The sequence below is a fragment of the Rhinatrema bivittatum genome, chromosome 3 (assembly GCF_901001135.1).
Source record: "Rhinatrema bivittatum chromosome 3, aRhiBiv1.1, whole genome shotgun sequence".
NCBI classification, from domain to species: domain Eukaryota; kingdom Metazoa; phylum Chordata; class Amphibia; order Gymnophiona; family Rhinatrematidae; genus Rhinatrema; species Rhinatrema bivittatum.
Genome location: NC_042617.1, coordinates 376,128,957 through 376,141,758, shown reverse-complemented (window position 1 = coordinate 376,141,758; position 12,802 = coordinate 376,128,957). Strand labels below are relative to the sequence as shown.

The 12,802-nt window shown below is 43.8% G+C and overlaps 1 protein-coding gene across 5 annotated transcripts in view; it reads right to left on the bottom strand.

Moving 5' to 3' along the window:
• The window catches only part of LCA5 (lebercilin LCA5), a 212,250-nt gene that overhangs the window by 158,363 nt on the left and 41,085 nt on the right, over positions 1-12,802 (bottom strand). For 3 of the 5 annotated variants that reach the window (XM_029595558.1, XM_029595559.1, XM_029595561.1), the window contains one exon: positions 1,738-2,148. The exons of the other annotated variants lie outside the window; for them this stretch is intronic. In XM_029595558.1, coding sequence (XP_029451418.1) covers positions 1,738-1,951 — 214 coding nt within the window. In that variant the 5' untranslated portion in view covers positions 1,952-2,148. The remainder of the gene's footprint in view (positions 1-1,737; positions 2,149-12,802) is intronic. 5 annotated transcript variants of the gene reach the window in all.

Below are 12,802 nucleotides of genomic sequence, written 5' to 3'. Positions count from 1 at the left end.
GATGGGTGAAGTTTCTTTTTTCCTTTATTACACTGCACACAGAGACTCTGGCTTGCTGCGGTTTCTAATTCAGTTTTCGTCTGCATGCTTCTAGTTATGCATTTTGGTCTCTTTATTCTTTGTTAGGTGAGGGTCAGCACATGTGATTCAGGTGAGGTTTTCTGCTGGCGTGTAGTTTCTGTGTAGGGCTCTATAGCAGCCTGACTTGGTCCGTTTTCCTAATAGGAGATGTATTGGTGTCTTAAGGCCTGGTGTAATATTGCAGTGTTGCCTTTTCCTAGGTAAGGTGGTTACTGTTTAAGTGCTGGAAATTGGTGCTGTTTTGGTGTGGGATGTTTACTGTTTATGCAATTTCTGTTCAGACAGAATATGTATCTATTCCTTGTGTCATTTTTAACAATAAAAATTATACTGGACCTTTATTTTTTATTTCTGACGTAAATTGTAATGAGCAGTGTGTCACACATTTGAACATGGTCTGTCATGTGTGTCACGATGGGAAAAAGGTTGAGAGCCACTACTGTAGAGGGCAGACAACATGCACAGAAGCGTGCGAAAAATGCTTCCACAGCCTAACCATGGGGCACACAGGCAAGAAGCCTAACTATGGGGCCTAGCCCACCGGAAGCTGTTCAACCCACCAGGCTGCCCAGTTCCCCTAACCCCGATGGGAGCAAGAACAAGGTTTGAACAGCACGCCAAACACGGAGAACAGAGGAAATCCTAAAACCCCGCCAACTGTCTCTTTTTCGGAAGGTAAAACCTTTTTTTTTTTTTAAACTTACCAGAGCCCAGTGTTTAACGGCTGAGTACAGAGAAGGTTTCTGGCTGCAGGGGGAGAGGGCATCTGCCATCACCACCGTGTTCGGCCTCCTGCACCCACTGCCTTTCAGCTGTACAATCAGCTAAGCCCACACCGGGAAACCCAGCTACCGGCCCAAGACACATCTGAGGGACCACGGAAATCACCTCAGGAATTCTCAACTGGGGAAGGGACCACTTGGTTTCACTGCAGGAAAGCAAGGCTTTTCTTCATGTAATTTAAAATTCTCATTCCAAAATCTGAAGCAATCCCCATAGGAAGATGCACATCCACCATCTGCTGGAGATGGAAAATACTGGTACTGTGACGTCAGCTTGCTCCGTCTCCATCTGCTGGCAGGGAGCATAACCCACTGGTCCTGAGTCCATCTGTCTACATGCTAGGAAATAAAGAGATATCAGTATTGCCAGGCCCAGGACAGCAGCATGGGGGAGGGAGAGAAGGTTAAGATTTCGAGATATATTTAACAAGGAGGGGGGAGGGCCAGGTTAGGTGATGCTGATATCTCTATTTTAAACATTTCAAGTGGGTAGGGGGGTCCTGACCGAGTGGTTTGAGGGGGTATGGGTGACAAAAAAAAAGAGCTCACAAGCTTCCTATGTCTTCAAGACTAGAAAGGTCAGGTTCAGTCCCCAATGATTTATTGCAGGAAAAGCCAAACCTGAAACACCACGATGTCCTGTTCTGGACAAAAGACACTGGAAACCTGTGAGCTTTTTCATGTCTTTCAGATGAATTAGAATAAAATGATTTTTTTGTACTTCTGTGCTGGAATCACCAGTGGTCAAAAAACTAAGATCTTTGAACAAACAGTTAAAAAAAGCCTAGGAATGATTCCAGCAGTGAAAGGAATAGAGCCAAGAAAGATTCAAGTTTGACATTCTGAGATGGTGATACGGCTGTGAGGTACTCACTGTGGTTATGCAGAGGAGTACTGGAGGCCTGAGAATTGTGGCCTTTCCTCCGTGTAGTCAAGAACTGACACTTGGAGCTAGGCGTTGGTGACTGGTCAGAGGCATATGTTGCGTCCTCGTAGTCCTCAGAGTAAGAGGAGTTGCTAATTTTATCATCGCCCGAGTTTCTGTCACAGTCAGGTTCCTGGCTCCTTGTCCGTTCTCCGTCTCCCATTGCTCCAATTACTCTTTTCCTTCAGGGTGCTTATCTAGGGCTCATTTGTGGAAGATCTCTCATCATTGAAGTGTTCCTGCAAAGGCTTCTGGAACCATCAGCTTCTTGCAGATTATGTTATCCTAGGCTCAGAGAATACATTTCCAGAGTTCATACTGGCAGCCAGTGGACCACAACAGCAGTTCAGTGCTCCAAAACTACAGGAAAACAAACTAAATCAGTTTCAGCTTTATTTGACCACATTACACATTTCAGTTAGTGGCACTGTAACTATTTTCTCTGCTGCATTTTTTTTTTAAATGGGACACCTGAATAGATGATTCTATTATGCTGTATTTCTCTCACTTTTTGGAAGGAACCAAACAAAGGTGAATCTTAAGAGATGCACCTGCACAAAATAGCAGATATATTTGTGCAAATAGCACATATTTTTTCAAGTGCTATTTTATAACCTCACACATACATATGCAAGTACTAGTGCACAAACAAATTTGCTTGTGTAAAAAAAAAAAAAAAAAAAAAAAAAGAGGCAGCTTAGGGGCATTCTAGGGCAGGACCAACATTTACTTGCACAAATTGCGATTTTATAACCTGTGAACATAGGGTGCGTATGTCTGTTAACTGCACGTATTTACTTCAGCTATTTATCAGGTGTAAATCAGAATAAAACTCTTTATAGCCAAATACTGACAGGGTGAGGGGATCTGGATAAACTGGGGGAGTGCAGGCTGAAGAACTAGAAGGGTCTTGATGTCCTAGAGATATACTGGGCAAACTGGTGGACTTATTGGTAAAACTGGTCATTTCCTTCAGGCATGCACGTTATAAAATGTGCTGATTTGCACATGTAAAAGCCAACAAGTGCTAAGAAAAATGTGAATAATATTTCCTCGTGCAAATGTTTAAAATTAGGAGCATACATACACACTAACTGAATAAACCTATGTTCCCTCTAAGGATTGGGTTGCTGTGTGCAAAGGTTTTTACTCATGAGCAAAAATGTTTGGTTTCAGTACCCTGTGAGCATTACTTTCTTTGATGCAAAAAGCCTATCAATTTTATGCTCACTGAAAACCAATCCTTAGAGGGAACACTGGTAGCAGCAGGCACGCAACCTCTTTCACACACACAGTAACAGGCCAAGCCGATTCATTAAAAAGTGCAGGAGAGCCGGAGCTCCGTGTTGAGCCCCTGCTCTCCCGACGCATGCCCAGGCACCTCTCTTGGGCACGTGATTCTGTATTTAAATAAGGCCACGCACCAATAAGGAGGCGCTAGGGATAACAGCACGTCCCTAGTGGCTCCTTATTAGCGTTAAGGATGGCTGTCAGCAGGTCCAACAACAGACGTTCAATTTTACCGGTGTTGGTTTCCGAACCCACTATCAGCCATGGGTTCGGAAAACGGATGCCGGAAAAATTGAGCATCCATTTTCTAACCCGCCGACTGGTGGCAAATCTATTTATTTATTTATTTATGGTTCCTCCGACTTAACATCGCTAGGATATTAAGTCAGAGGGTGTACACTTTTCAGGGTTGCTAGGAATTTAACACCTGCCCAAGGGCAGGGGTTAATTTCTGAGAGTAAAATGTGTGGCTTGGCCGCACATTTTACTTTCACTATTCCGGGCAGCTAATAGGCTCATCAACATGCATTTGCATGTGAAGAGCGCTATTAGTTTCCGGGGTATTGGCTGTACGTTTTCCATGCGCTATTACCCCTTACAGTATAAGGGGTAATAGACGCCGGTGGGAAACGCACGGCCAATCGCGTGTTAAACTGTGTGCTCGGCTGAGCGCACTGTTCCGTATCAGCCTGTAACATATTTACATATTCACTCTCATACTCTATCATACATACATGCTCATTCTCAAAACACATATACATTCACTCTCATTCATTCCCCAGACTCTCATACACATACACTCAATTCTCCTCTTACACACACACACAAAACAGTAACTGCAAACCCTTTGAGAAATAACACAAACCCCTTTAAAAAAAAAAAAAAAAGACACAGATGCTTGCCATACCATACCAGCACACTCAGGACTAAAACAGCAGCAACCTTATCTATGACACAGCAGCAATACAAGTATTGTACCATGCCCTAGAACACTAATGCACACCTACTAGGGTTAACAGAACAAGCCGTAACTGCTGCAAAGCCCTACAGAAAAACTGCATAAGAACATAAATTGCCATACTGGGTCAGACCAAGGGTCCATCAAGCCCAGCATCCCGTCTCCAATAAAGGCCAATCGAGGCTACAAGTACATCCCATACTACTGATGCTAGTAATAGCAGAGGCTATTCCCTAACTAAACTTGATTAATAGTAGGTAATGGACTTTTCCTCCAAGAATTTATCAACTTTTTAAAACCTAGCTTCACTAACTGCATTAACCACATCCCCTAGCAACAAATTCCAGAGTTTAATTGTGCATGGAGTGAAAAACAATTTTCTGATTAGTTTTAAATGTGTTACATGCTACTTCATGGAGTGCCCCCTAGTCCTATTATCCGAAAGAGTAAATAAAAGATTCACATTTACCCGTTCTAGACCTTTCATGATTTTAAAGGCCTCTATCATATCCCCCCCTCAGCTGTCTCTTTTTCAAGCTGAACAGCCCTAACCTCTTTAGTCTTTCCTCATAGGGGAGCTGTTCCAACCCCTTTAATCATTTTGGTTGCCTTTCTCTGTACCTTCTCCATCGCAACTATATCTTTGAGATGCAGTAACCAGAATTGTACACAGCATTCGAGGTGCGGACTCACCATGGAGCGATACAGAGGCATTATGACATTTTCCATTTTATTCACCATTCCCTTCCTAATAATTCCTAACATTCTGGTTGCTTTTTTGACTGCCGTAGCATAATGAGCTGACAATTTCAATGTATTATCCACTAGGACACTGATCTCTTTCCTGGGTGGCAACGCCTAATATGGAACCTAACCGTGTAACTACAGCATGGGTTATTTTTCCCTATATGCATCACCTTGCACTTATCCACACTAAATTTCATCTGCCATTTGGATGCCCAATTTTCCAGTCTCACAAGGACCTCTTGCAATTTATCACAATCTGCTTGTGATTTAACTACTCTGAATAATTTTGTATCATCTGCAAATTCGATTACCTCACTAGTTGTATACCTTTCCAGATCATTTATAAATATATTGAAAAGCATGGGTCCTAGTACAGATCCTTGACGCACTCCACTGTTTACCCCTTTTCCACTGAGAAAATTGTCCATTTAATCCTACTCTCTGTTTCCTGTCTTAACTAGTTTGTAATCCACAAAAGGACATTACCACCTATCCCATGCCTTTTTACTTTTCATAGAAGCATCTTGAGCCAACCTGTGCTTGCTTGGTAGAAATAAGCAAAACTGATTTAGTTTTGTGCTCTGCTGTGATGCAAACAGGTCCACCAGTGGTAGACCTGATAAACTGAAGAGTTCGGCAGCCACTGACTACAGTAGAAACCACATGTGGTTGAAACACTCTGAGTTGATCCGCCAGCTTGTGGGAGATGCCCAGCAGATAAGTAATCTGAAGAGTAAACATTCGCCCAATGCCAGATTTTTAGCGTTTCTTGACAGATGAGGCCATGATCCTGGTCCTCCCTGCTTGTTGGCCAATTAAATCAGGATGCTCTTTCCACTGAAGATGTGCAAAAGTTGATAGCACGTATCTCATTACTCTCAACTCTAGAACACTGATGTGATAGCAGATCTCTTGAAGAGTCCAGAAGGCTTGTGTTCAAAGGGTTCCAAGTATGGGTTCTCCACATTCTGGTGAAGGCATCTGTTCCTAAATCTACTTTGTAAGGGAGCAACTGAAGAGCAGCTCTTTCCTTGAGAACTCATGGGTGTAATCACCACTTCAACTCTAGTTTCACAGTCATTGTGATCTTTACTGGAGACAACAGCAGTTGGGTTAGTTGATCCCATTGGGAATGTGGACTTCATTGGAGGAAATGGATGTGAAGACAAGACACCAAAACCACATGGATGGCCACTGCCATGTGATCAAGAGCCATTAGGAGTTGCTGTGCAGACAAGCAAGGAGAAAAGAGCAGGTTGCGGAAGAATGATGTTAGTCAGTCAGGAGGAGAGAATGTTCTTTCCTTTATCGAGTTTGTGTGAGCCGCAACAAATTTGAGACTGAGTGGGCTCCATGCTTAACTTCTTGAAGTTGATCAGAAAATGTATGCACTGTAGCAGAGCTATGGCTGAGCTCACAGAATGTAATACTTTGATCCTTGAGTTTGCTGTGATGACTCAATTGTCCAAGTATGGGAAGACTTGTATTCCCTAGTGATGGAGATGAGCTGCCACTACCATGAGGCATTTTGGAAAGACTCTTGGGGCTGACAAGAGGTTTCCACTACCTCTTGTCAGCCCCAAGGATTCTTTCCACTACCAGTACTTTGTACTGGTAGTGGAAAGAATCCACCTGGAAGTGGAAGTTGTGCCAATACGAAGTATGGTTGGGTATGTGAGCATATGTATCCTTCAGGTCCAAGGCACACATCCATTTGTCCTTCTATATAAAAGGTAGAATCATTATGAGGGAGTTCATTTTTAAATTTCTCTCCGAGTATGTGTTTGTTCAGGAGTCTCAAGTCAAGAATGGGCCGTAGTCCCCCTGTTTTCTTGGGAATAAGGAAGTATCAGGAATAGAACCCCAGGGCATATCGAGACTGTGGAACTGGTTATATTGCTTGTTATTGAAGAAGCAGTTGGACTTCTAGTCCAAGCTGAGATAAATAAGATGGATCCAGATGAAGCACCAAACAATGTGGGAGGGATGGAGGCCAGGAGAAATGCAACCAGAATCTAGACTGCAGAATTTGAAGGACCCAGGAGTCCTTTGTGATCAGAAGCCACTCCACCACAAAATGTTGGATTCTTTACCCTACTGGGAGAGTTGGAAATGGATTGTTCAGAGGGATGAAAAACTAGGCCCTAGTTTGGGTTACGTCTTATGTAGATTTCTGTGGCTGGTGTTTTGTCAAGATCCAGTTGGAAGCAACCGTAGACTACTGTTGAAAAGACCGATACAGCCCTCCTATGGAAGTATGGTCGTTTGTATGGATAGAATTGACAATGTGCCGCAGGAGCAGTCAAGAGCAACTGCACTGCCACATTCCGGTCTCTGGGCAACTGTCTCACGGAGCTTTTCACCGAAAAGATTGTCCCCCTAAGCAGGGGAGGACTGCTAATTTTTCATGGACGTCCTTACAGACGCTATTCACTCGAAGGCACACCTTATATCTAGCCCCAACAGATGTAGACAAAATACGTGAAATGGAATCGGAGAATTCATATACTGACTGGAGAAGCTTGTGGATGCCTTCTTCCATGTCTAGGAGTGGATGTGGACAGTAACTGCCATGCTTCGTGCCAGGGAAAGAAAGGCTTCAACTTCTGAATAGAGTCATGTAGGTACTGCACTATGTAGAATTGATGGATGGTAATACAAGTAGATAGCATTGCTCTTTGAAAAATGTTCTTGCCAAAGTTATCTAGAAGTCTGTCTTTTCCAGGAGGAAAACTTGAGTGAATGTATGTCTTTACTTTTTTCATAGCAGATTCAACTACTACAGACTGGTGAGGAAGCTGGATGACACCAAAACCTGGTGATTGTGGGGACTCTGAATCTGATCTAACTTTTTAGTGGTTAGGGTGATCGAAATGGGAGTTTCCCACATTCTCATTTGTAGAGCACTGAAAATGTGAACTGGAAGTGCTGCTGGTTCAGTCCAATATTTGCAGAAGCCCAAACAGCTCAGAACAGGGGTCTTTGTGAACATATATGCCCAGTGCAGTACCCATCTTTTCCGCAAACTTAGAATAGGTCAGATCTTCTGGTGGCGAGGTATGGTCTGGAGAATCTAGAAAAGGATCAGAGGCTATGCCAGTAGAGCCTTCATCAAGGTATAGGTTTGCTTACCCAGGACTCCAATGAAGAGGGTGAATCAGGAAGGGCTTCCAGATGACTTGGAGGAGGAACAACTTGGTCTAATACCTTCATCCTGCTCAAATCTGCTGCAACAGATGATGAAGAACCCTTGAACAAGGGTTCAGATGAGTTAACCCTTAGATGATATTGGGAATCTGGTCTGTGGTATCACCATAGCCAGAGTGGGGGGGAAAGGCTGGAATGTTCCTTCCGTCTCCTTGGACAGAAAGGTAAAGAAATACTGCACAAAGTCTGCAATTTGGTCGAGCTACTGATGTGTCCTCTAGCCTGGAAGAGATAGCAGAATATCCTCTTCCAAGACCAAGACAGACTCCTGAACAATGACAGGTGGCCTGTTAGAAGTGAGTGGTACTATAAAAGATAACTGGGTCTGCAGTCTCCAGGCGAAGTCCCTATGCCACTACTGTAGGCAGGGTAAGTGCCCTGGTTATCGACAATGGCAGGGGCAACCTGACCCCCTCTTCCGCCAATCCAGGATAAGCTGTATAGAGTTGTGTTGGCAAAATAGCTTGATAAATAGAAGTTTGAGGTGGTTGCGTCGATAGGGTAAAGTATTTAGATGCCTTGGCATGTTTTGAAGAAACTTTAGAGATGTGCGTTGAGGAATTTGGCACAGGTTGGTAATGTGTCGGTTGCATCAAAGTTTCACCATGTGTTCTTGCACTGTGCATCACAAGATCATGTATGGAGGCCTCAGGCTTGCATGGCATTAGACTATCGAGTGTGTTGTGCAGTATGTCCTGCACAGAGCACCTTGTTGTGCGGTGGGATTGGTGGAAGGTGTGTCGGGCAAGTCGATGCACCGTGCATTGCCAATGCTTTTGGCACAAGATGATGGCTTTCTTGACAGTGCTGGTACCAATGCATCATGCTTAAAAATGTTTATGCATCTTCCGACGCAGGCTGTGATGGTTCTGGTGATTGATGCTGCTTTGCCTTCAATGCAGGACAGCTGATGGAACTGAACCCCACAGCTTCGGCCAGAATGGATGCAGAGTTTTTGAGGAGCTCCCACTCAACTCCCTTCCTGGCGAGACAGATATGGCTGCACTGTAGAATCTCCTGCAACTCCAGAGAGATTTACACAGTTCTTCAATTCAAAGCGTCCTGAACCTCCGTGATTGCAGGGACATCCGTCTGCAGGCATAGCAGTTGTTCTGGTTGTGATCCAACCCAAGGCATCAATAATTTGTGGCAGTTGGTGAGGGACAATCTTCCCACAGATACAGCTTTTAAAACCTTGCACTATTATTGTTTTCTTTTACTGCCCGGACATGGTAGAAGACGTGGCCAGACTGTGCAGAGACTTAGGTGGCAGTCTCTGGGGCACAGGGAGTAGACCTGGTGTCAGATTGAAGTCTGAGGCAGGCGGCAACGGGAGTGCAGAGAGTCTAGGCTATGGTCAAGGGCAGATAGCAGGTGGACAGTCGTGATCCAGGTTGAGGTGAGCAGCAAGTGAGAGTAATCTGGTCACAGGCTATGATCAGTTCTGAGAACCGGTCCGAGGACAGGCTGGCTAGGAGAGCAGAGGTGAAGCCAAGGCTGGAAGACAAAGGCAAGGCTGGGCAAGGACCAGGATCTGAGGCTGAAGCAGCAACTCACTACATGAAGGGTAGTCAACCCATTGCTGGAGGTGAAGAGTGTGTGTCAACAGGTTCTTTATAGAGGTCCTGGCTTCATCGGGGCCTGTAAGCCCTTTCCCATTGCGGACCCTTTAAAACAGTTGTGAGTCCCATGCACCTAAGTGCGTCGAATGGAGGAAAAGGGAGGTGTGGCATCCAGCCGCGAGGCTGAGGAACACTCATGTCACAAAGCCAATCGGGGAACCTGGATGAGTGTGCTGGCTCGTGGGACCATCCTGCAAACCAGCAAATATTAACACTATATTTATATATCATTTCTTCTTGCATATCTTTCATAACTGAGCACATAATATAAATTGGCCTTGGATCTACAGTCTTGCTGACTTTGTGTGACTGTAGTGCGAAGTGTCACATGTTCCTGACCTCGTCAGAGGGAGTCTGCAGATTACTGGCACTTTGTATTTTTGTGTCTTCACCACACCCACACATACAATATGAAATATGGTGCAGTCAACACGTTCCCAGGCTGGAATTTATCTGATCTCCGTTACTGTAAAGCACTGAAATTATAGTATCTGGTCAGTGTGACCTCACACAGTGTGAAAAAAAAAAAAAAAAAAGACTACCATTGAGGCAGTATGCTACTTGAAACATTCTTTGAATCAATCCTTGAAACTCTACAGCTTTCATATCGGAGCTTATGGCCACCCAGATAATAGGGAACATTAGCCTGCATTGGAGTCACAGGGGTTGAACCCACCCTGGTGCCTTATATCAGAAATAAAACAAAGGGTCTCATTTAACATAACATAGAAATGACAGCAATCTCCCCAGCAATTTCTTATGGTAGTAACTACTGCTCCATGCAGGTTACCCCCAAATTTTATATTTATGGTAGTAATATTTACAATCAAAACCAAGAAACTGACAAATCCATAACAAAATTACTGGTAACAACATTTTTACGGCTAAGCAGGCTTCTTGATAATTCAGACAATGCTGCTTGAGCATGCTTTGTTTTTGGACTTGGCCTGTGATTTTTTCCTAACGTCTGTGTATCAGTACCCTGGATCAGCACTGGCGGTCATCTGAATCCAATTCCCTTTTTCCCCCCCTTCTCGCCAAAGCAGAGAGAGATGCTGCAGTTGTGCCAAAACAATCACGGCTAATTGGATAAGGATGGTAATTTCCATGCCCTCTGCTAAGGGTAGCAACTGCCGCTCCATGCAGGTTACCCCATGCACCTTTTTCTTCATTTCCATCTTTTAGCCTTTAGGGATCCAGAGTATTGTTTCCATGCCTTTTTGAATTTGTTTACGGTTTTCGCCCTCAGCACCTTCACCAATCTCTTTTGTGAAGAAATATTTCCTGATGTTGGTTCTGAGTCGTACCCCCTGGATTTTCATTTCATGACCCATAGTTCTACTGTTTTCTTTCCAACAGAAAAGGTTTGAAGTGCATGCATCATTAAAATCTTTCAGGTATCTGAAGGTCGGTATCATATCTCCCCCTGCACCTCTCCTCTTCCAGGGTATTCATATTATTTAGATCCTTCAGTCTCTCCTCACAATTCTTCTGATACAAACCCCACACTATTTTGATGACCTTCTCTGATTACTTCTGACCTGTCTCTATTCTTTTTTAGATACAGTCTTCAGAACTGAACAAAGTACTCCAGTTGAGGCCTCACCAAGAACCTGTACAAGGGCATCACCACCTCTTTTTCTTATATTTGTTATTTCTCTTTCTATGCAGCCTAGCACTCTTCTGGCTTTGGCTATCACCTTATCACATTGCTTTGCTGCCTTCAGATCTCCAGACACTATCACCCCAAGGTCTCTCTCCCAGTCTGCGCACATTAGTTTTTCACCCCCCATCAGATACAGCTCTTTTGGGTTATTGCATTCCGGCTGCATGACTCTCTACGTCTGGTCACTGAATCCCAGCTACCAAATATTTGACCATTCTTCAAGCTTTAAGTCACTTTTCATTCTCTCTATGCCATCATTACACATGCACTGCAGTGGTGTCGTGCCTCTTCTCAGTTCAATATAAGAACATACGAAATTGCCATGCAGGATCAGTCCAAGGGTCCATCAAGCCCAGCATCCTGTTTCCAACAGAGGCCAAACCAGGCCACAAGAACCTGGCAATTACCCAAACACTAAGAAGATCCCATGCTACTGAGGGAATAGCCACTGCTATTCATAACTAAACTTGATTAATAGCCGTTAATGGACTTCTCCTCCAAGAACTTATCCAAACCTTTTTTGAACCCAGCTACACTAACCACATCCTCTGGCAACAAATTCCAGAGTTTTATTGTGCGTTGAGTGAAAGAACTTTCTCCAATTAGTCTTAAATGTGCTACTTGCTAACTTCATGAAGTGCCCCCTAGTCCTTCTATTATTCGAAAGTGTAAATAACCGATTCACATCTACTCGTTCAAGACCTCTCATGATCCTAAAGACCTCTATCATATCCCCCCTCAGCCGTCTCTTCCCCAAGCTGAACTGCCCTAACCTCTTCAGCCTTTCCTTAAAGGGGAGCTGTTCCATCCCCTTTATCATTTTGGTTGCCCTTCTCTGTACCTTCTCCATCGCAACTATATCTTTTTTGAGATGCGGCGACCAGAATTGTACACAGTATTCAAGGTGCGGTCTCACCATGGAGCGATAGAGAGGCATTATGACATTTTCCGTTTTATTAACCATTCCCTTCCTAATAATTCCTAACACTGTTTGCTTTTTTGACTGCTGCGGCACACTGAGCCGACGATTTTGAAGTATTTGTCTGGGGAGAACAACTCTGAGATGGGAGGAGGAAGGTATTATGTGACAGATGCTGTCTTTGGAGAATACATATTACAGGTAAGAAACTTTGCTTTACTCTAAAGACAAGAAATATACCAAATCATACGTGTGGGACTCCCTAGTTAAGGGCTGCCTTTAACAAAAGGGGAAAAGAAAGCAAGACCTGCCAATGGGAAGAAATATCTTTGTTAGGAAAATCCTTTTTAATATAGAGATATAAAGATATATAAATAGATATTTTTTAAACATGGAAGATAAACTTCAATTATAAAAATTGACCCTAGGAGGGAAAGTTTGGGCTCCATCCCTCAAACAGGCCAAACCTATCCCATCAAGATGTTTCTGCATGGACTAAATTCACATTGCAGCCCTCCAAATCTTCTCAATGGAGGTAGACTTTAGATGGGCAGCAAATGCCACCATGGTCCTAACGTTATGGGCTTTTAAACTGAGTCATACAA